We start from the raw sequence: 24,899 nt of genomic DNA, 5'->3' as shown, positions 1-24,899 counted from the left end.
TTAGGATGTGCATCGACTATCGAGAGTTGAATAAACTCGCCATCTACTCTCGAGGATTGATGGCTGATATCTACTCTCGAGGATTGATGACCTGTTCGATCATCTACAAGGATCATGCTACTACTCGAAGAGTTAAGTTTCTTGAAGACCAACGAAATTCAACCTCTGTTTCACTTTTAGCCTCCTAATCCAATTGACATTAGCACCAACACCAATGCCTCTAACATTAAGAGGAAAACAATTCATTGACCACAGTTGGGCACTATATTTTCTCCAACAACTTGAGCGAGAACCTTGTTGCTCGCATCGATTTGGAATCCAATCTCCACCCCAATTACAGCGAGTTAAATTACCTCTGCAGAATTGGAACTTAATCATTCACCATTGTCTTTCGTTGAATCTTCATGTAAGATTGTGTCCAGGTTTCGATTAAGATCCAACGAGGAAACTTCAACCATGTTACCTTCATCATTGTTGATAGAGACATCATAGGTGGAGCACTTTGAGGCATAACATGATTGTGTATAGGGCACACTTGACCAGAAGCCAATTGAGGGCTATTATAATTCCTTTTTATTTTTTTAATCATTGGTCCAATCGTATTTGAATATGTTCACGAAAGCGAATTCGAGGTGTGACCCAGATTATTTAAATTTGAGTTGAATGGGTTTAGGAATATTCCCAAAACATCCCAATCGGGCCAAAATTTGAGAGAGCCCAAAAGGATTGGATAACGAGCCTACCACCTTAGGCTTCAGCTGACTTTTTCCATAGTTTCATTGTCATTATTATTATCTCCGATTTCCAGCTGTATCATGTTCTTATGAGTCACTCCATCATCCATATTTGTGTGGTAGATATCAATCGTCTCTAAATTTTTGGGAATCTTCTTTTTTGCATTAAATGTCATAAATGTTTCATCAATTGTCGGACCGAGTTCCAATGTCACTGAGGAAGTCAGTGTCGGCCAATCTTGCTCTTGATTTTGGGTGGCATCTCCTTCTTCCATGTCTAGGTTATCTTTACCCATCCAGATATCTGACACGCCATCTTCCTCGTCGTTTTTTTATCTGCCGACTCATTGTCTTCTTCATCCGAGTCTTCTTCCACTTTGTCAAACGAGGCAGGGTGGAAGGGGGACCAATCATCAGTAATTTCAACCACCTCTATAGTGTATAGCTTCCCTGCCACCATAATTGTTACTTCCTTGTTCATCCATCTTCGTTGTGACGTTAGAACTTCTACCTTTCCCATCGAGTAATCTCTTCTGGTTTTATTGAAGGGGGAGATAACTCTTCCAAACCTCCCCGCAATTTTTGAGAAGTTATCCTCATCGAACAGACGTAATGGTAAACCTAGAATTTTTAACTACGCAGTTCTTTCGTGTGGTAACTCCTTATCTTCCGCAAGAATCATCCATTTAACCCATTCCTTCCACCTATTGTTATCCTCATGGAATTCTCTCTCTAGTGTCGATTACCAAAACCTAAAGCTATGTCCAAGCCACCCAAGTATTTGATATCCTCGTTCATTAGCATAGTAGTCGAAAGGGAAAATGACTTGTAAGCTCAACGAAGTTTCCAAACAGTTCAAAAAACCTCAATTATGTTTTGTATGTTCAAGAAAACCCAACAAACCTAACCTTTTGTCTAAAAAAGCTCAATTAACTTACACTTTTATTCAATTCCTATTACGGTCAGCGAATGACATAGCTTATAATGTGGAATTAAATATCAGGAAAATGACTTGTAACACCAACGAAGTTTCAAAATCGTTCAAAAAGCCCAATCATGTTTTGTTTGTTCGAAACCGTCGAATTGGGATTTTTTGAACGGTTTCGAAACTCCATTGGTCTTACAATTATTTCTCGATATTTAATTCCACACCATAAGCCATGTCATTCATTAACTTTCATTAGCCATTTGACCTTAACAAGAATTTAACAAAAATATAAGTTAGTTGGGCTTTTTTAGACAAAAGTTAAGTTCCTAGGGTTTTCTTAAACAGACAAAACATAATTGGGGTTTTTTGAATGGTTTGCAAACTTCGTTGGGCTTCTAAGTCATTTTCCCTAGTAGAAAGGTTCCTAATATGGTCAATCCTATAGGCTTCACCAGTCAAGGTTCTTTTGAAAATCCAGACCTTCATATACGTTCTGGGATTTAGGTGTATAGTAGGGATGTCGGACATCAGGGTCCCTCTGAGTCCACCCAATACTTGAGTGAACGAATGTTGATATCTCTTTCCTTCGCCAACGTGGTTAGTTGATCTATTGGTTGCATTTGGGGGTGGTGGCAGCAGGATAACCCTTTGTTGTTGAAAATACTGGTTTATTGTTTGATTTGGTTTCCTTTTGTGTAATGTTAGGTTGATATGGAGTGTGACATATCTACATTTGGTACCTTGCACTCTATCATCCAAAGTTTTTTCATCTTCCACTCCCCTGCATCTCACGAAGGAAAAGTTCATCTTCCTGGAGTCTTTCTTCTACCCAAAATATACATCTGCTACTTGTACAAATTTTGAAAATATTTTCCATAGTTTAGACTTATTGGTTCCTCCTGGAAATCCAACCATGTAAAAATTAGTTAGTTTTTCGTTGCCTTCTTGCATCACCCTGTTTTCTTCTGCCGAACTTCAGTCGACTCCCTGGATTTTGGGACATATTCCTCTCTCTATTCTTTAGTCCTTCAGCCTTTTTGACCATCCATTTTTCTTGTAGTAATTTTAAGTGGATTCTTCCATGTTTAAATCTACCTGAATTGATTGGCTCAAAAATGCCCCAATTAACTCATTAAAAGTTTTTTTCGATGTTGATAAGTTATTCTTATCCTTTGTTTTTGTTAGTGTACACATTTTGTATAAGCCCGTGTATTTGTATATCTATAGGCTTCAGGCCCAAGTGGCCCTATGTATCTTCTATATGTAGGATATTGTGTTCGTTTACCAAATCAATGAGAATGATATCATTCTACATGGTATCAGAGCCTTTCTCAAAAACCTCCTAAAATCTCTCTCTTTTCTTCCATAATCTAATCCTAACCATTTTTGCTCCCGTCTTCTTCCCTGTCAAACCCTATTGGCCGGAGATGCTCTTCTCCAGCCGCCTAGTCCTCATGCAAAAGCCTATGTTATCAACATCATTAAACATACGTTCCATTAGTTCTTGATCTCAACACTCACAACTACGACCTTTGGAGCGATCTCTTCTTAGCCCACTGCATCGCCTTTGGTGTTCGTGATCACATTGACAACACCTATGATCTACCCACAACAACACCCACTGATTCAAATTGGCAAGAATTTGACCAACTCATGAAACTGTGGTTGTTCGGCTCCATCTCCCAATCTCTCATCACTTCTGTCTACTCCATCAATGCCACAAAAAGGAATATTTGGTGTAATATTTAATCCCTATTCCACGAAAACAAAGATGCCACTGCTATGCAACTTGAAAGCGAGCTATGATCGATCACTATAGGGGAACTTTAGGTTCATGACTACTTCACCAAAATTAAGAAACTTGCAGATTTGTTGGAAGGAATATGTGAGAAGGTTAAAGAAAAGAACATTGTTATCCATGCCATCAATGGATTATCCAGTAAGTTTGAAACCACTGCTGGGATTATTCTACATAGCAAATCTCTTCCAACCTTTGATGAAGCTAGGTTTATGCAGCTAGTTGAAGAACAGAGGCTTCTTACCAACCGGGTTACTTCTCCATCTAATGATAATCACTCTTCTTCTCCTCAGATTCACCATACTTCCACCAACAATTCAAATCGGGGAGGAGGGAATACTTACCGTCGCAATTCCAATCAAGGAAGAGGGAATAATCGTTGTTACCAACCTCCATCTGTCGCCATCTGTCAGCCATTTGTCGGCGTCGGACAGAACGTTGGTCACCAGCGCTACGTCTGGGTCTACATCTCTCCATCGGCGCATCTTCTATCGCAGCCTTAATTCTCGCTGATTCCTCCTTTTTCGCTCAACAGGCTCCAAAACCCTTCTTCAGTCCTTAATGACAAATCGGCTCAGATTGGAGCAGGCCACCTTCTCATAACTCAGTTGGGCTCCTCGGTACTAGACCACCACAAGCCCAATATTCACCCTACAACAATCCATAAGTTCATATGCAATCCAATAGCAATTTCCAGCCCCCATGGGCTTGGTGATGGGTTTTGAGCATTCTAACACTTCCTAAGTGTACATGCAACCCTAATAACCTTGGATCTATGTTTGTCTAATTATCATGCAAAGTTGAATTCCAAGGTTATATTCCTATCTAGCATACATGGGGAACAAATTTTAACTTGCATGAAAGATAGAATAACTTACCTTGTTGTTGCTTATGATCCTTGAAACCTTGTGAGCCTAGCACCCCAAGTGTGATGCCTCAAATGCTTCACACAACACCAAATGCTTTTGGAATGACTTTAGAGAGAATACACACTTCTAAAATCGGCCTAGCCCTCTTGTTTCTTATGTGTAGCCGATTTTGGTGGAGAATGGGTTTCTTATATAGTGTTGACACATCTAGGGTTACACCATGTAAACCCTAATGTGTCATGACTCTTCATTTCCATGACCCATGGGTTTGTAACTCCCATGGAGCATCCATGGAGCCTCTTAGCCCACTATATAAGATATGGAAGATTTACATAATCTACCCATATATTTAATTAGTTATCTTTTGATCACTTAATTAATTCTAAATTAATTCTTGATCAAACTAATTAAATAATATTATTAATATATTAGAACTTATAATATATTAATAAACCATAAGTGTTATTTCTCTCATTTTAGTTTATCCAATTGCATGGTGCCATGCAACCCAAATGGACCATGTCGGGTCGGGTCAAGTACATACCAGAAATAGTTATGGACTTAGACACCTTATCCAACAGTCTCCCACTTGGATAAGTCTAATAACTATAACTGCAATACTTCAGGAACCGATCGCCAATCATAGCTCTTTCAAGGTCTCTCGGAACTGAGAAGATGATGATACGCCATTTAAGATAAGTGATCATATAATCCTCTGTTCTAGATATCAGCCGGACAAATACATGGAACAATGTCTTACTTATTGTCCAGCAGTTTGTTTCCCGATTTCCGATTTGTTTGACAAAGAACTTAATTGAACACATCAACTTAGTTCTGACCAGGCCCGGTACATAGGTCAAAACAAAATCATCGAGGGGCCCGGATATCAGCTTCTAATCCAAGAAGGAATAGATAAACTTCGACTCATATGTTTGTTCTACCACTCATTGAATTATACACAAAAGCACGTTTTATAACATCGAGTTACCAATGCGTTAACGTACAATCAATGCATAACCAACTCATAAGTAACAAATCATATATCTAGGTTTGATCTGTTGGATTCTCATCCGATGATACCCTCTTTGCCACGAGGAGTCCTTCTATACGATGTCTGATGAAATGGTATTTTTTGTCGATGTGTCTGGATCTCCCGTGATCCCTTGGTTCCTTGGCTAAGGCAACTGCATTTTCACTATCACAGAAAATTTCCATTGGCTCTTTAATAGCTGGTACAACTCCAAGGTCTCCGATGAAGTTCTTCAGCCATATCGCCTCCTTTGCTGCCTCGCTAGCTGCTGTATACTCTGATTCGCAAGTTGAATCAGCCACTGTCTCTTGCTTGGAACTCTTCCAAGAAATTGCTCCTCCATTTAAGGTAAAGACCCAGCCTGACTGAGAGCGGAAATTATCCCTATCAGTCTGAAAGCTAGCATCACTATACCCTACAACTCTCAAGTCTTCACTCCCACCGAGGGTAAGGACCCAGTCCTTAGTCCTCCGTAGGTACTTGAGGATATTCTTTACCGCAGTCCAGTGTGCCTTGCCAGGGTTCCCCTGATACCTGCTAACCATGCTCAAAGCAAAGGCTACATCAGGTCGAGTACACGTCATAGCATACATGATCGATCCTACAGCCGAAGCATAAGGTATTCGACTCATTTCTGCTATCTCAGCCTCAGTACTAGGGCTTTGTGTCTTACTCAATCTGGCATTACTCCGGATGGGTAACTCTCCTTTCTTGGAGTCCTGCATGCCGAATCTCTTCAACACCTTATCCAAGTAAGTACTCTGACTAAGTCCAATTAGTCTTTTACTCCGGTCTCTCAAGATCCTTATCCCTAGAATATAGGCAGCTTCTCCTAGGTCCTTCATAGAGAAACACTTCCCAAGCCAGGACTTAACTTCCTGCAGAGTTGGGATGTCATTTCCTATGAGTAGTATGTCATCCACATACAATACCAAAAAGCTAACTATACTCCCACTAGCCTTGACATATACACAAGATTCATCTTCACTTCTAGAAAAGCCAAATTCCTTGACTTTCTCATCAAAGCAAAGATTCCATCTGCGAGGTGCTTGCTTTAACCCATAAATGGATTTCTCAAGCTTACACACTCTATTAGGGTAATCTGTGTTGACAAAACCCTCTGGCTGACTCATGTAAACATCATCAGCCAACTTTCCATTAAGGAAAGCGGTTTTGACATCCATTTGCCATATTTCATAGTCATGAAATGCGGCTATGGCTAACAGAACCCTAATAGACTTAATCTTGGCCACTGGAGAAAAGGTCTCTTCATAATCAACTCCCGGAGTTTGTGAGAAACCCTTTGCAACCAGTCGTGCCTTATAAGTGTGTACATTACCATCCATGTCGGTCTTCTTCTTGAAGATCCATTTGCACCCTACAGTCTTACGACCTGGTACATTCTCAACCAAGTTCCAAACTTGATTGTCATACATGGACTGTATCTCGCTGTCCATTGCCTCTTTCCACTTGGCTGACTCAGGGCCTGCCATGGCTTCCGCGTAACTGTTAGGTTCATCCAGACCTATCAGTGTCTCATCACTGATAAGTGTATCACCTTCCACAGTAATATGGAATCCATAGTAATGCTCAGGTGCATTCCTAACCCTTGTGGAACGCCTCAGAGGTACAGACTTGTCAATTGGCTCAACAGAAGTTTCCTCCTCAAGTTGAGTGCTAGGGTTTGAAGTTCCTTCACCACTTGACTCTTGAATTTCTTCAAGGTCAACTTGCCTCCCACTGTCTCCTTGGTTTATGAACTCTCTCTCTCGAAAGAAAGCCCCCCTAGCTACAAATACCACATTCTCACTAGGTCTGTAGAAGAGGTAACCAAAGGATTTCTGTGGGTAGCCGATGAAAATACACCTCTCACTTCGAGGTTCGAGCTTATCATGAGTCTTGCGTCTCACGAAAGCCTCGCAACCCCAAATCTTAATGTGGTCTAGTTTGGGTACTTTACCAGTCCACATCTCATGAGGAGTTTTGGCAACTTTCTTTGTGGGAACTAGATTAAGGATATGGGCGGCAGTCTCTAAGGCATACCCCCAAAATGAGATTGGTAGCGAAGCTCGACTCATCATGGAACGAACCATATCCAACAAGGTTCGATTACGCCTCTCAGCTATACCATTCAACTGCGGTGTCCTGGGAGGTGTCAATTGTGAGACAATCCCACATTCCCTAAGATAGTCGAGGAACTCTGAACTAAGATACTCACCACCTCGATCGGATCGAAGCATCTTAATGTTCCTGCCCAATTGATTCTCAACTTCCTGTTTAAACTCTTTAAACCTCTCAAAAGTCTCTGACTTATGCTTGATTAAGTAGACATATCCATATCTACTGTAATCATCAGTAAAAGTCAAATAATAACGATTAGCATCCCTTGTGGCATGTTTGAAGGGCCCACACACATCCGTGTGTATAAGATCCAACAAACCTTCACCCCTCTCACAAGAACCTGTGAAGGGTGACTTTGTCATTTTCCCAAGTAAGCATGATTCGCAACTATCATCTGACTTTAGGTCAAATGACTCCAATACTCCATCCTTTTGGAGTTGGCCTATGCGTTTCTTGCTTATATGTCCAAGACGACAATGCCATAATGATGCTTTATCCAAGTTATTATCATTAACAGAATCAATACACAATACATTATTTCCTAAGTTATCAACCACAGATACAGTTTCATACACACCATCACAAGGTAATGCTTTAAAATAAAGAACATTATTAAAGAAAGCATTAATCGAACCAACTTCATTATCAAATGAAAAGGTGAAACCTTGTTTATACAATGCATGAAAGGAAATAATATTTCTTGCCATTTCTGGCGAATAACAACATTTATTCAAATCTAAACTAAACCCACTACTTAGCGATAAAGTATAAACTCCAATCTTGGTGACAGGTAAAGCTTTCCTATTCCCCATGATTAAGTTTATTCTTCCATGCTCCACATGCTCACTTCTTCTTAGTCCCTGCAAATCAGAACAGATATGAATACCACAACCGGTATCAAGGACCCAAGAGTTAGAATGGGGTGAGTTATTAGATAAGATAGTGTAAATACCTGCATGGTTGGGTTTAACTTTCCCATCCTTCACATCTTGCTGGTACTTTGGGCAGTTCCGCTTCCAATGTGACTTTTCATGGCAATAGAAGCATTCAGCCTCTTTAGGGTCAGAAGAAGGAGTGACAAAACCTTTCTTGGTTCCACTTGAAGAAGAGCCATCAAGGGTCCTAGCCTTGGTACCCTTCGAAGAGCTCTTCCTCTTCTTCCCTCTACCTTTCCCGATTGCCAAAACCGGGGCGGAGTTTGGAGTAGGAGTGTTAACAACCGACTTACCCTTAAGACCTGTTTCTGCGGTCTTGAGGAGTCCCTGAAGTTTGCTGAGTGTGACGTCTTCCTTATTCATGTGATATGTCATGCGGAATTGATCATATCACGATGGTAAGGAGTGCAAAATGATATCTATTGCAAGCTCCTCAGGGAAGTTCACATTAAGCTTCAGCAACCGATCCACATACCTTTGCATTTTCTGCATGTGGCTCGTGACGGATTCCCCGTCCTTCATCATGGTTGTTATGATAGAGCATATGATTTCATACCTCTCTTGTCGTGCACTTTGATGGTATCTTTCCATCAGATCTTGGTGTATTTCAAAAGGGTAGAAGTCCTCATAGGACTTTTGGAGTTCCGCTGTCATGGTGGCCAACATGATGCATGCCACTTTTGTAGCATCCCTTTCATGTGCCCGGAAGTCAGCGATCTCCTGGGGAGTTGCAGTGGTCTCATCAATCTCCTTAAGCTCCTTGTCAAGGACATATTCTTTGTCCTCGTAGCGGGTAATCATCCTGATATTTCTGATCCATTCATTGAAGTTGGATCCATCAAAAGTGACTTTCCCATACAAGTTCATAAGGGTAAAGGAGCCATTAGGATTAGAGCCAGAAGCAGCATTGTTTGAAGACATCTGAAAGAAGAGAACAAGATTAGTTTAGATATTAAGAGAGTCCTTAATAAAACACCCAAATTTAATATTAAGGCTAGGATCCAATCGCAATATATTATAACTTAGAAGAGGTATGACGTAATCCAAGCTATAACATATTTGAAAGGTAGGTGAATGACGATTCACCAATTTCCACCATGAAAAACGAAATATAAATATTAGGTTTTTAATTGGTTCTTAGAAATTCCTAGATTCTTTTGAGATTCAATGAACTTTTCAAAGGCATGTTTCAATCTCGAGTGTGCCCTCCAAGTTTTGTGACTGGGATACCGAGGATCACAAAACGAGGTGTGAAGTAACCATGCAAATCACTTGGTACCCTCAAGGTTTATCACTCAATCGATGTGTCGGTAAACCACACACGCTCCACCGATGCTATGGTAAACCTTAAGTCACCCTTTACCTACCTTGTTAAGTCCAAGTTAGTGTGCCGGTTAACCACACACGCTCCACCAACGACTTAAACAAAGTGTAAAGTGTAATTTCATGGATTAGCACCTTATTCACATTTTCCTAAAGTAACTAAGATTGGGAATTTAATAAAAGCATTTAGTTACTTTATAATATTCATCATACTTTTAATGAGAATTTATAAGTCCTTGTCTTACTCGTTCGGCTAACGACCCTCCACCGATCAAGGAAGCGGTGGGTGAGAGTGGACACCCATTAAGTTGCCATTTTATAGGCAACAACCTTATACCCCCCTTATAGACCGGCTTCGTGAATGAGGCGTACTAGCGGTAAGACGACTTGACGTTATACATATATATTAGTAACTTATAATATTATAAAGTATAAGGGTTGAATTTTAACTTTTAAAATTCTAAGGGTTGGAACTAAAGTTTTAATCAAGACTTTACATGTTCCAAAACTTGAGGGCAAGTTTTGTAAACTTCCAAAACTTTTCATTTCTTATAACTTATGAATTAATTGAGTAATAAAAATGAAGACTCTTCATTTTTATAACTCTTGTGTTCTTTTAATGGCTTTAATAAAAGTGAGACTTTTGGTTTTCCATAACTTGAGGACAAGTTATGGACTCCATTAAAACACATTATGATCATGAATTAAACTACCATGAAGGTTACAAACAATTCCTATGATCATCTAATCTTCATAAGTTCAAGAACATGAATATGAACACTTTCAAGAATCAAAAATTACACTTAAAAAAAACTTGTAATTTTAATAATTGCCATTGTAAATGGATTAGCATAAACATTACACCATCTAAAACAAGCTTTAAAACATCAAAACAGTTTAGGGTAATGTTTCTAGTCCATTTCCAGCAACAAATGTGCAAACTTTCATACGAGCAGAAAACAGAAAAACGATTTTTTTCCAAGTTGTTTGCACACACAAAAAAAAAACAACAAACGAACCAGGCTCTGATACCACTGATGGGTTTTGAGCATTCTAACACTTCCTAAGTGTACATGCAACCCTAATAATCTTGGATCTATGTTTGTCTAATTATCATGCAAAGTTGAATTCCAAGGTTATATTCCTATCTAGCATACATGGGGAACAAATTTTAACTTGCATGAAAGATAGAATAACTTACCTTGTTGTTGCTTATGATCCTTGAAACCTTGTGAGCCTAGCACCCCAAGTGTGATGCCTCAAATGCTTCACACAACACCAAATGCTTTTGGAATGACTTTAGAGAGAATACACACTTCTAAAATCGGCCTAGCCCTCTTGTTTCTTATGTGTAGCCGATTTTGGTGGAGAATGGGTTTCTTATATAGTGTTGACACATCTAGGGTTACACCATGTAAACCCTAATGTGTCATGACTCTTCATTTCCATGACCCATGGGTTTGTAACTCCCATGGAGCATCCTATGGGTGGAACCCAACTTGATAATCCATGGAGCCTCTTAGCCCACTATATAAGATATGGAAGATTTACATAATCTACCCATATATTTAATTAGTTATCTTTTGATCACTTAATTAATTCTAAATTAATTCTTGATCAAACTAATTAAATAATATTATTAATATATTAGAACTTATAATATATTAATAAACCATAAGTGTTATTTCTCTCATTTTAGTTTATCCAATTGCATGGTGCCATGCAACCCAAATGGACCATGCCGGGTCGGGTCAAGTACATACCTGAAATAGTTATGGACTTAGACACCTTATCCAACACTTGGCTGGGTAGCCCAGATCAGCCCACTTCACTTCTAAGCATGTTTAACACTATGTCTCTAAACGACCCAATAAATGATGGGTGGGTTATAGATATCGGGGCAACCAATCACATTCACACGAACGCAAGTATACTTAAATATGTTTGTAATAATGCTTATACTCCTCATTCTATTTTAGTTGGTAATGGTTCGACAATTCCTATCACGACCTCGGGACATACAAATTTTCCCTTATCTAACCCCTCACGTCCACTCCATTTAAAAAACGTACTCATTACACCAAACATTATTAAAAATCTAATATTTGTCCGACAATTTACCACTCAAAATAATTGCTCTATTGATTTTGACCATTTTGGTTTTACTGTTCTTGATTATAAGACACGGCGACCTCTCATCCGATGTGATAGCTCCAGACCTCTTTACCCGGTGACCGCTTCCACAAGTCATGCTTTCCTCACCGCGAACTCCACCACATAGCACCAACGCCTTGGTCAACCAGGCGACCAAGTTTTGAAACATTTATACTCCAATAGCTCTAATTCTTGTAATAAGGCCAGTAGTCTCATTTATCAAACTTGTCAACTTTGCAAACACACTAGACTCCCATTTTATATTTCGAACTCTATTGTTTGTGCACCTTTTGATATTATTCATTCAGACTTGTTCGTTTCTCCTATTATTAGTGTTAGTGGATTGTAATATTATATTTTATTTCTCGATCATTACTCTCACTATCTGTGGGTATATCCACTTAAAAACAAATATGAAGCTTTTCAAAAATTTCTCAATTTCTCCAATATTGTGAAAAATAATTTCGGGGTTACAATTAAACATTTCCAATGTGACAATGGTTGTGAATATAATAATCAATTATTTCATGACTATTTTGATTCTCATGTCATTACATTCAAATTTTCTTACCTTCACACATCCAAACAAAAAGGGAAATTTGAACGCATGATCCATACTGTCAGTAATATGATGCGTACTCTCCTCCTCCACTCTCACATCCCACTTACCTTTTAGGCAGAGGCTCTTCACGTGGCTACTCACCTACTTAATATCCTTCTGTTTGTGCCCACAGCCAATAACACTCCTCACTATCGTCTATTTCATTGTCATCCTACATATAATCATCTCCGTGTCTTTGGATGTTTATGTTTTCCCTGAATCCACACTACCAATAAACTTCAGCCCCGTTCAACCCCATGCATTTGTTGGGCTATCCCACATATCACCGTGGGTTTCTTTGTTACGACCTTTCCACTTGAAAGATCATAATATCTTGCCATGTCACTTTTGACGAGACTATCTTCCCTTAGGGTTCAGTTACCCCCACCGAACCTCCATCCTATAATTTTCTTTTTGACATGGAAGTCTTACCTATCACCCGTCAAATTCTTAATCCATCATATATCACACCCACTCTTCATACTTCTGACCCAACTCTTTCTCAAACCATCCATAATTTACCCATTGAGGATTCAATTCCCATTCCTTCCCTTTCTCCTCCTCCTCCTCCTCCCACTCATCACATGAATACTCATTCTAAAAGCGGAATTTTCAAACCTACCCAATGCCTTAACCTTCATTCCTCCTCTATCTCATTTGTCCGGAGGTCACACTTACAGGCTTTGAAAGATCCAAATTGGCAAAAAAGCCATGCATGAGGAATAAAATGCACTTATTTCAAATGGCACATGGGTCTTAGTGTCACGTCCTCCTGGAGCCAATATGGTCCGATCTATGTGGTTATTTAATCAGAAGTTTAATGCAAACGAATCTCTCTCGCGTTACAAAGCTCGGTTAGTGTCTAATGCTCGCAGTCAACAACCTGGAATTGACTGTGATGAGCCCTTTAGTCTGGTCGTTAAACCATCTACAATTCATACTGTTTTGAGCCTAGCACTATCACGACACTGACCCCTTCACCAGCATGATGTGAAGAATGCATTTCTTCATGGTCACCTTCAGGAGATAGTTTATAAGCATCAGCCACCAAGTTTCCGAGACCCCCAACATCAATATTATGTTTGTCATCTACAGGGATCACTTTATGGTCTCAAAAAGACTCCTAGGGACTGGTATTAGCGATTTGCTCAACATCCTCTTCATATGGGTTTTTAGCACAGCCTGACGGACTCATCTTTTTTCATCTATCATCATGTCTCAGATATTGCATATCTACTTTTATACATTGATGATATTGTTCTTACAGCCTCCTTCACGACTCTCTTACAACGGATTATCTCCCAACTTACTCGAGAGTTCTCCATGACCGATATAAGAGCTCTCAAATACTTTCTGGGTATCTCTACCACTCGCTCTCCACATGGTTTATTTCTCTCTCAAAAGAAATACGCTTCAGAGATTCTAGAGCGAGCTCACATGCTCCAGTGTAACCCAACCCGCACTCCAGCCGAGACGAATCATAGGTTAAACGCCAATGCCCACCCCCAGTTTCAGACCCATCCTTGTATCGCATCCTTGCTAGAGCCCTTCAGTGTTTCACATGCACCCATCCAGACATTGCCTTTTCGGTATAACAAATCTGTCTCTACATGCATGATCCACGGGAGCCTCTTCTTCATTCTCTCAAGCGTATTCTTGGCTATGTTAAAGGGACTCTTGATCATGGTCTTCAACTTCACGTATCTCCTTCTTCTGATTTTGTCGTGTATTCTGATGCAGATTGGGACGGGTGTCTGGTCTCTCGTTGCTCTACCTCTGTCTGTTGTTTATTTCATGGAGATAACCTTATTTCATGGTCTGCGAAACGTCAAGGTGTCATCTCTCGGCCTAGTATAGAGGCGGAATATCGTGGGGTGGCCAACGCTATAGCCGAAACATGTTGGGTCCGCAATCTTCTTCGAGAGCTACAGTGTCCTCTGCAGAAAGCTACCATCATCTACTGTGACAACATCAGCTCAGTCTACAGGTCCTCAAACCCAGTTCAACATCAACGTACTAAACACATCGAGATTGACATTCACTTGTGCGCGATATGGTTGCTCGTGGGTTAGTTCGTGTGTTTCAAGTTCCGTCCTCCGCCCAGTACACCGACATCTTCACCAAAGGGCTTCCATCTTAGTTTTTTTAGGATTTTAAGACCAGTTTGAATGTTCGGAATTATCCTCCTGATAAAACTGTGGGGGATGTTAGTGTACACATTTTGTATAAGCCCATGTATTTGTATATCTATAGGCTTCAGGCCCAAGTGGCCCTATGTATCTTCTATATGTAGGATATTGTATTCGTTTATCATATCAAAGAGAATGATATCATTCTACATGTGTTTCTGAGACTCTCTAATTGGCACCCCTTCTATTCCATTGGATATAGAAGTGCTAAGATTTTTCTTAATGAATTAAGGAACTAAAACTTCATATCTAGATTGGATGGCTCTTTAATCTCTTATTTGGGTTGAGCCCTTAATGTTTGGGGCACTCCTATATTATTCAACAATATTTGGAGATCTAGAACAGTAGAACTCATTTCAAGATTTGAAGTTTCTCAACTTTCACTTCGATTGATCTTTTTTCTACAACAAATTGTAAATAATTAGTCAATACTAAAAACGTTTTATTGTTAATCAAAGAAACCCAAGAACTCCAAAACATTTATCAAATAGCAATTATTAGCATTGGCAAAAGTCGAGTTAAAACGTAAACATGAAACTAACACTACAAGGAAAAAGGCAATTAGCGGCGACAAAGGTCGCCGCTAAAGGGTCTCATTGTCGCCGGTAATGGTAATAGCGGCGACATGTCGCCGGTAATAAGTCGCCGCTACTGCTTCGTCGCTATTGATCAAATTGTCGCCACTAAAGATAATTGTCACCGCTAATGACTATGTCGCCGCTAAAGAGTGCAGTCGCCGGTAATAGTGTCGCCGGTAATAGTGTCGCCGGTAATAACAATTTTCATTTTTAAAATTTGTTTTTTAATCAACGATTTTGGTTGCCGGTAATGGTGTCGCCGGTAATTACATAACAACATTCGATTAAATATAAAAAATAATAGTGTCACCCATAATTACAAAACAAACATCCGATTAAATATCAAAAGTAATAGTGTCACCGGTAATAATGTTGCCGGTAATTACAGATCCGATTAAATATCAAAAGTAATAGTGTCACCGGTAATAATATCGCCGGTAATTACAGAAAACAACCAAAAGTTTTACAAGCTAACAAGTAGGAAAGTGTGACAACAAGTGTAATATGCAAATAAAACTCCTCCCTACATACCATCATCTTCGTTCTCATCGTTTCCTCGATTATTCTGTGATTGGAAAAACGAATAAAGCTCATCCCTACATGTCGGGTCGTTGAGTATTGCACGAAGATTTTCCAACTACATAATAAATAACAACATATGTAAACTTATAAGTTAAATTATCAAACATAAACAAAAACTATCAAAGTACATTGCTATTTTTAAATTAAGACAAAAAGCCAAAGTACATTGCTATTTCTTGCACTTGGGACAAAAACCCAATTACCAAAGTTTTTATCAAATAATCACCACAAAACCAAAATTACCAAATCAACATGCATTTTATGATGCCAAAGTAGATTGCTATTTTTAAACTAAGACAAAAAATCAAAGTGCAGTTTTATTTCTTGCGACTATCAGGAGGGAATTATTACCGCGTCATTTTTTTATCTTTAGCGGCGACAAAAGTCGCCGGTATTTCCTTTATGCGTTTCACGAGCACCCTAGCCGTTGGATTAGAACCACAATCGGACGATTCGTGTTTGCCAGAACGTCAAAGAGCGGATCGGTGGCATTCAGTCTTCAGCGACGACACCAATAGCGGCGACAAAGGCCTTTAGCGGCGACTTTTTAATTTGTCGCCGCTAAAGCTCCCTGTCGCCGCCATTGATGTCGCCGCTAAAGGCTCTATTTCTTGTAGTGTATAAGAACGTTAATCAAATGACAATTAGCATTATAAAACAAATATTGAAACACAAATTATGAACAATATATATCCGAAGAAAGCTGAACCGAATAAGATTTGATTTAACCGGTTAAACCCAAATCTTATTTGGTTCGAACCTTTTATTCGGTTTCATTTTTTTCTTTCTACGCCCTAAACATATACGTTAAAACAAGAAACATTAATTAAAATCCTCTAGAAATAACAGTAACTTTTATGGATGAAGTTTTCAAGAATTAGCAAATCCCATTTAACAATCATTTAATAACCAATCAATAGTAACATAGAATACGAAATACTCCAGCACATGCAATGTACATCTATGTAGAAATGTCGCCGGAATTGTGTGAATTTTTTCATTTACTTATTTCCTCAGAGAATTCCACAACCATTACGCGCCCATCTGCTTTGCCCATCGATATATGGAGTAGATCATGTTTTTTTTAATCTGGCCCACCTGGACAAGCTGGAGGGACAACTTGACCGACGACTTTGGGTTTAATGTTAGAACACTCAGAGGTGGCAGGTCCTCCTTCAGGTCCTTCGTATGTCAAATTAATATCAGCCACCTTTATGTTCTTGCATGGTACATCTGCGCTGCAATCAAACTTCAATGCCACCTTAGTTGCTGATGTTCCCCTGATATTCCTGAAGCTCACATTCGATATGTTCACGTTTGATGCAGTTCCATTCTAGTAGTCGTAAACAAAAACTATATTAATTTTTCTACCTTTGTACTCATTCACTTAAGTTCAAACACTAAATTATCTAATTTATGTATGATACCTGGCAGTTATTCAAAGGGCAAAATTGTTGATCGAAGAATATGGGAAATGACACATTGTTCATGATGATATCTTCATAATGCAAGTCACTAACACTTCCTGGGAAAGAAGTAGGCCAAGTCTTTATCCTGAATCCGTGTTCTGTGCCTGTCATGGTGACATTCTTAATCCAGATTCCTTGTACGGGTTCTTCATTTGCGCGTCTTCCCAAACTCCCAATACCTATGCCATCTCCTGGTCCGCACATAATATTCTTAATACGGATGTTCCTGCATCCTTGACCTATTGAAATGCAATCGTCATTCGTTCTCATTACTGAGTTTGTGATGTTGACACCACTTAAACGCCCGATTTGAATTCCATCTGTGTTGACACTGTTTACCGGTGATAAAATAGTGATATGATCAAGTCTTGTATTGTCACATAAAGATAACCTCATGTGAAAGAATTTGCTATCGGTAGATGTTATGTGTTTCAACAATGAATTTGTGACATTAGTGAATTGAAGATTCTAAGAAAGGGAAAGGAGAATATGGTTAAAGATGGCATATGGTAATATTGAAATAATTAACCAAGTTTTTAATTAGAAAAGAAAACACTTACGACTGGAAGTGGGCAAGGTCCTGGCCCGCCGTCCGGGCATAAATTTTGCTTCCAAGTTTGTTCGCCTTGACCGTCGTAAGTACCACCGATCATAGTCAACTTACTAACATTCCTTATGGCGATCCAGTACGTGGTTGTGAACTTTTCAAGCTCAGGTGGGGCCTTGACGACGGCTCCGGTGGCTTTGATCTTAATTGGAGCCTTGCATGGGCCAATGAGATCAATCTGAGGAAATACCATATAGGTCCCTGGTGGAATCAACACCGAGCTTGGTGCTTCTCTTCCACAGGCTTCGTTCCAAGCACTCACTATCGCCTAAAATATAAACAAACAATTTAAGGTCCACTTGTTACAATATCTTTTGTAGAGTTATATTAAGCACATATACATATATGTGGGTGTGTAAACATATACATAGTGTAGCTTAATCATTTCTTCACCTTATTGGAACAATCGTGTCTATTTAAAAATGATATAGCAAAGTCATAATGACATAAATCATCTTATACTAGTTAACTATGGGGTTAATTTTGGTTAATGATAATAGCTAGTTAGGTAGTAAATCAATTTTATTACAATCTATATTTTCCCAATAAAGTATAGTTGAAGAGATACGAGAATTGTTTGAACTCATGATAAATATTTAATTTTCTTTATGACATCCCATCAAAAAGAATTTGCATTTGTGAAGAATTCAATTACTATTCCTTCCTAGTGTTATCATGTATCATGGTGAGGATCTCATTCCTAATGTGGCTACTTGAGACATCATTAGGAAGTGGATGGCAAAAGTCTTCGACAAAACTAACGTGGAGCTCAACATGTTGTCGAAGAGAGAAAAACCCATTTTCAATTTGTATATGTATTTTAAATCCTACTTTTCCACTCTCTCTTCTTCATCTCTTCTCCATTGCCATGACACCACTCTTTTCTCTTTTCCTTGCAATGGTAAATAAAAATATAGCTTATGTGGAGCTTAGGTGGCCATGGCAAGCATGAAACCACTCCTTGCAGCCTTATGGGCCACAATCTTAACATTAACTTTATCTGTATAATACGTCAAAAAACTTATATATGTAATCAGGAAGGATCTATGACAATGGCTTCATAAATATTATCAAACCCTTTTATCAATTAGGTTTAAGATAAGGTCTATTTCACATAATGTATAGGCACACCTGAAAAGGAAAATATATCACCACTACCATGAAAAGCTCTAAAAACACTAAACAAAATAGACTTGTTATCCTATTTGTATCTCCATCACTATTTGTCTAGCAACAATAGATTGGAGGCCTGCAACCTACCAATTCCAAGGCCACCTAAATTAATGGGTGCCAAAACGTTTTTCCAAGCTAACCAAAAGATTTTTGTGACATTGAGTGATGCAACTCAATGCCAAGTTCTTTTAATACCTTCAAAAGACTTGATGGCCATTAAAGTAACACATAGACACAATAATAAGGATCAAAGAAGCATTGAGGTTTAAAACTGGAGAACAGTGGCTCTAAAAGGCCCAAAATACTTAAAGCAAAACTTAATACCTAAGATAAATGGAAGAAATTAAAGAATAATAACTCAATCATGAATATCAAATCAATATTATTATGTTTAACTTAGGGATGTCTCCACTAGTCAGATCTATCTATGCCTCAACTTGTCAATTTCTGATTTCTTAGTTGTTAACTAAACTATTGATTCAAGATACACAATCAAAACATAATCCTAGATCATGTACTCAATTACATAAAAATAATAACACTAATATTAATACACATGGATCTTTAATCAAGAAATCATAAAGACTCAATTGGTATGATTAGTCTGAGGGTTAGTGGCAACTTCTCAAATTAATTTGTTTCCTTGATGCAAATTGATTCAAGATACAAAGGAATACACAAACACGATAACAAGGATCCAATGGGCATCGATGTTTGTTCTAGAATTCGAAATAAAATAAATCCAATTTTCTTTGAGGGGGATTCAAGATACAAAGGAACACATAAATACAAGAAACTGATTTAAGTTTGTTTCTTGCTTGATAATGGCGGTGACTTGTTTAGTTCAATCAAAAGAATCAAATTAACCATTGATCACAGATTTATCCGGTGAGAAATTCAGAAATCGCAAGTGACTATTAGAATATTCAACTTCAAATTTTCATGATCGGTAGCTTTGTAGAGGGACAACATCCTTACATGTGCAAGAATAAACTGATGAAAGTATGTTTTCCCTCCTCCTTCTCCTTTAATCACATCCCCCTTTAGCATATTTTGTTCATAATTTTTCCAAAAAGGTAACAACCATTGATCATAAATACATATCAACCATAGATTGATGGTACTCTATGTGATTGTCGCCCTTGATAATCCGATTTTGTTTAAGACAAAGGAGGAGAAGTAAGATAAATGAGAAGACGAAGGTCTTGTAGAAGCTCATCTGCAATTCAATTAAGGTCAGTGTCCATGTGTATGCCGACGAACCAAAGAACCGATGGCTTGAACCTTGGAAATCAATCTGACAACATGACGACGAACCAAGAACCGGTGTTAAACCTGATACTTAGCCTTCCAGTTTAATGTGTCGGCCAAAACCAACAGTCGTCGATTCTTGACTTTTCTTGATCGATGAATCACAAATCTTTGTTTAGAACAAGATGGAAGGGAAAAATTAAGGAGGCTGCATGCGTTGAAGAATGAAAATGGACGATGGGAGAATTTGGGATTTATTTGGGATGAGATTGGGGTGTTTGGGTTTTATTAGCTTATTTATTTTATATTAAATTTAAATTAATTACAAAGGATCAAAGAAATTAAAATGGTAAAAACGTCATTGCATATGGCTTAGGGACCAGCCATGCAAGTTTTAGAGACCATAAGGACCATGTTCGTCAAAGAAAAATAACATAGATTGAACTTGTAACTTTTAGTAAACCATAAGGACCATTTGTGTAATTTTATCTATTCAAAAGGTAGGTATCATGAACAAAGGGCTAATAGTTGGATGTTCTCTATATGACCATGAGGCCTATTTAAACAACCGAAAATGTCATACTAATTGTTTTACCTCCTTGTATTCTTATTTAAAGAGAGTGAAATAAGTCAATATCTTTGGGAAAGAAGGAAGAGAAAAGGAAAGAATCACTATAGTTACTTGAAAGGTTCATAATCAAATGCACTCAAGTCATGAACAAAGAAAAAGGACGTCACTAGAGTGGTGAAAAAGACATGCATGATGTAAAGACATTCCAGGTAGTTCTTTATTGAATTCTATTAGTATGGATGATCTTTGTTTATCTCCACAAAAGGAAGATTCATTCTGAAATCTTAGATTAACCACTATGATTTAAAGAACAATTTCGGCCTATTCAACAAGCTTCTCAACATCTTTTTATCCATTTATACGAGACAAGACTAAACATGGTCATGGAAGAGGCATCTACTTCTAATCAAAAGATGGATTGAGAAGCACTTATGAGGTAGTTATTGTTAGGCATACAACTGAATTTATAGGAAGTAGGAGACCTATCCCTTACTCTATCGACATATTTTTAGTCGATTTCTTTCCTGCAACTTTGACCTTTCGTCATATTTTTAGTCAAATTCCACCTATCCTAATTAGGATTAGTCTCTTTCCACTTATAATATCCAACTAGAAAGTCAAGGCCATCAACCAGTAGGATTAGTCGACACTTATTTGAACTAGGTGGTTGTTGTTAGTCCTCTAAATATTCTCATATCACGAAGCTGGGTGGAATATAAGATAAATTCTAAATCAAATACAATCATATTCTTAAAATAAAATTCCCAAGAATTGGTTACAGAGTAGACAATTGAAGTGAAAGGGACAACCCTATATTTACCTCATACTAACAACCAAATTGTAGAGAGACAGATTGATATTGGTTTAATCACATACTAGAAAGAAAAACATTTTTCAAACTCTATAAACCAACTAACCATCAATTTCTTTTAATTCTTCCTAGGCTTGCATGACTTTGCGAACACCAGTACATGAGTTCTCTTAGACCATAACACATGCACGTTTATGGTCGTATCATGCCATGATGCTGTTGGTCTTTACACATGCAATGATCCCAAGATAAGGTTATTCGTATGTCACCATTATTCCATTTTAGAGTTTAGTATTAGATTCTAACCTAGCATAGGTACTTTTCACGTATGTTGAGATAGTAAGCCCAAAAGGAAGAAGTTGTAGTTACTACTGTTATATGGAAAGATTGATGGGGTCAAACAAAGTGTGAACATCATATTGAATATTTGATTGAGACTACAACTGGAATGTAATTGCTCTATTGATAGATCCATAAACATATCTACAATTCTAAGAGATTCTTACGTGTTGAGTGGTGCTATGTTGATCGACCAAAAAATGGAAATTACTGGGCTTTCACCCTATACTTCTTTCGCCTAGTACGTTAGAAAGGGCGAGAAAGGCCTTGCTGCTTATTCGGATTAGTGCCACCATTTTCTTGTATTGATAGATCCATAAACATATCTACAATTCTAAGAGATTCTTACATGTTGAGTGGTGCTATGTTGATCGATCGAAAAATGGAATTTACTGGGCTTTCACCTATACTTCTTTCGCCTAGTACGTTAGAAAGGGCGAGAAAGGCCTTGTTGCTTACTCGGATTTGTGCCACCATTTGCTTGTTCATTCTCTTTCAGATTTGTGTCAAGTACTTTTACGACCTTTTTCTCTAAAAGCTATGTTAAATCTTTTGATTCAATAAGTCTTCAATCGTTGTTTTCCACATATTATAATTTTGGGCATAAGTCGGACCATCGTATATGAACATTTAGATTCCATGAAAAACATATGTTAACAAAAAAATGGGGAAGAAATAGAAAAAATTAAGCAAATGTTAGAAGGGTCGAAGACTATAGAATATGTCCACAGGAATAAGCTTTAGACCCATGCTCGTGGCTACTTTAGGATACCTCTGAGGGGTCAAAAAACATTCCATGAAAAATGATAGGTTCATCTGTAACTTCGACCGACTCATAATTTTTTGAAAATACCAAGAGCCAATATGGAAATTTCAGAAGTTTGGGGATCAAAATGCAACATTTAAAGCTAAAGGTACCAAACACACACTTTAAAAAGTACATGGACCAATGTGCAAATAATAAGAAGCACAATGACCAACCTCGAATATTTCATGGACCAATATGGAGTTTTCAAAATGATTAGGATCATTATGCAATGTTTTAGAACTACAGGAACTATCTTCAACTTTCTAAAGACTAAAGTGTAGTCAACTTGATGATGTAGATGATAACGACGTAGATATGGTGGTCGTCTTCTTCGGAAAGCTGCTGGCCGGACGGTAGTTTGCCGGCAGCGTTGACCGTTAAAGAGAAACTTTGACTGATCTTTTCTGGACCTTCTCATAGTGTAAAAATTCCAAAAATATATATTCGGAATCCTTATAACCAAACCTGTTTGATGGTCTTTCCAGAAAACGATTTTCAGACAAAACAAATTTCGACCAAAATCAGAGAAAGTTTAATAAAACGGATCGGAATTCGGAAACTAAACCAACCCACTAATGAACACTTGCACTTTAAGTGTTTCTCTCTAAAGATTAAATTGCCCAGAGTTGATTCATTATAACGATTTACAGTGTTGACTCCATTTTCTTCTTGTTATTTACTATTGAATATGATCAAGGACTAAAGTGTCGGTGATATTATCTAACACAAGTTTGAAGTAAGACAATTTGCAGATCTATATATACATATAAGAAACGTATAATGTTAATTGATGTATATCATTATTACCTGGCCATCGTCGGTTATGCCATCGCCCTTAGCACCTTTGGTTTTAATGTTGACAACAGCAGCATGGCTTCTTGCAATGTATGCTATAAGAAACAAGCAACATATTGCTTGTCGGATCGAGTTTTCTGTATTCATTTTATTGAAGCTCTTGTTATTTGCTTTGTGGGCTTTATTTTTTGGTTGTCCTCTAAAGAAGTAATGAGAGATGTCAAGGGAGACAATTTATATATAGGAGATATGATTACCTATGTTGTAGGTAACAAGTTCATTTACGGGACTATTTTTTCATTATTCCACCAAACATTTTTGGCAAGCGTTTCATATCGTATTATTAGATCACTTTTGACCAAATTCTAGAAAACTAGTCTCAATGACAAGCCGGATCGGGTTTTTAAATAATAATTAATGAAAACTTAAAACCACAAATATGAGACTTACGATCCTAACATAAAGTAAAGCACAAAAAAGTATCTCCATAAATGGGTGCGTTGGATGGCTATCCTCTTAAGTTAAATCTTGGTTTTCATGTTAGCAAGTTGCACAAAACCGCCTTTAAAGTAATGTATACATTCAAAAGATAAGACAGAGTCTTTTATTTTATTTCAAAAGGGGTCAACTTACAATTTTCAAAGTGGGGTTTATTACGTTTATAATTTTATATAGTATTTATATTTTGTAAACCTAATAATTTTCAATTACATATAGCAGCCATGAGCCACCTCAATAGGGGTCAAATACATCCATTTTGCATAATTCACGGGTCTATTAATTAGCGATCTGACTTGACTGGCGATTTTTATATAAGGATTTTTTATTTCTGTTTTTTTAATGGTAAACAAACAATCATACTTCTAAATGTATGTCTTTTGTTCATATTTCAAAGTAGATACATATTTCAAATACATATTAATACCGTCAGACTGTTGAATAACTAAAGTCTATTACGAACAAATTATTCAATAAAAACAACTAATTTTTTTAGTATTTCTAAACCAACTAAAATAATTATTTTTTCAGTAACATGATATTTCGTAGTATTAAGAATTAGTATTCATTTCGGATTCAAAAAAAATAATAGGTTTTATTGTTACCAATTAAATGTTGTAGCTCCAATTCTATTAAAAAAAAATACTTTTTGAAAAGTTATCTAAGAGTACTCACCTGACATTGTAACTAATTTGTTTTTAACCGACAAATCTAATCTACTTCTAAACTAACACG

At 37.7% G+C, this 24,899-nt stretch overlaps 1 protein-coding gene across 2 annotated transcripts; it reads right to left on the bottom strand.

Moving 5' to 3' along the window:
* Window positions 1–16,649: 16,649 nt before the first annotated feature.
* On the bottom strand, window positions 16,650–23,966 carry LOC145124980 (exopolygalacturonase-like). 2 transcript variants are annotated; one of them, XM_079060465.1, is made up of 4 exons: window positions 23,679–23,966; window positions 17,872–18,186; window positions 17,270–17,779; window positions 16,650–17,175 (listed from the first exon to the last, which is right to left on the bottom strand). In XM_079060465.1, the coding sequence occupies exons 1-4, from the start codon at window positions 23,811–23,813 to the stop codon at window positions 16,927–16,929; spliced, it is 1,209 nt and encodes a 402-aa protein (XP_078916591.1). In that variant the 5' UTR covers window positions 23,814–23,966; the 3' UTR covers window positions 16,650–16,926. The 2 variants fall into 2 exon arrangements, with proteins under 2 accessions (XP_078916591.1, XP_078916592.1); XM_079060466.1 differs by lacking the exon at window positions 23,679–23,966 and adding an exon at window positions 20,070–20,519.
* Between the last annotated feature and the right edge of the window lie 933 nt (window positions 23,967–24,899).

Source organism: Lactuca virosa, chromosome 7, assembly GCF_052849685.1.
Source record: "Lactuca virosa cultivar CGN04683 chromosome 7, Lactuca_virosa_CGN04683_v6, whole genome shotgun sequence".
NCBI classification, from domain to species: Eukaryota; Viridiplantae; Streptophyta; class Magnoliopsida; order Asterales; family Asteraceae; genus Lactuca; species Lactuca virosa.
This window is presented reverse-complemented; position numbering and strand designations above follow the sequence as displayed.

Excerpts from the sequence above, each read along its gene's own strand:
- LOC145124980 (XM_079060465.1), bottom strand. The coding sequence starts at position 23,813 with ATGAATACAGAAAACTCGATCCGACAAGCAATATGTTGCTTGTTTCTT. Across the intron at positions 18,187-23,678 it reads GCATAACCGACGATGGCCAG|GCGATAGTGAGTGCTTGGAA; the intron begins GTAATAATGATA and ends TTTATATTTTAG. Across the intron at positions 17,176-17,269 it reads GCCCTTTGAATAACTGCCAG|AATGGAACTGCATCAAACGT; the intron begins GTATCATACATA and ends TACGACTACTAG.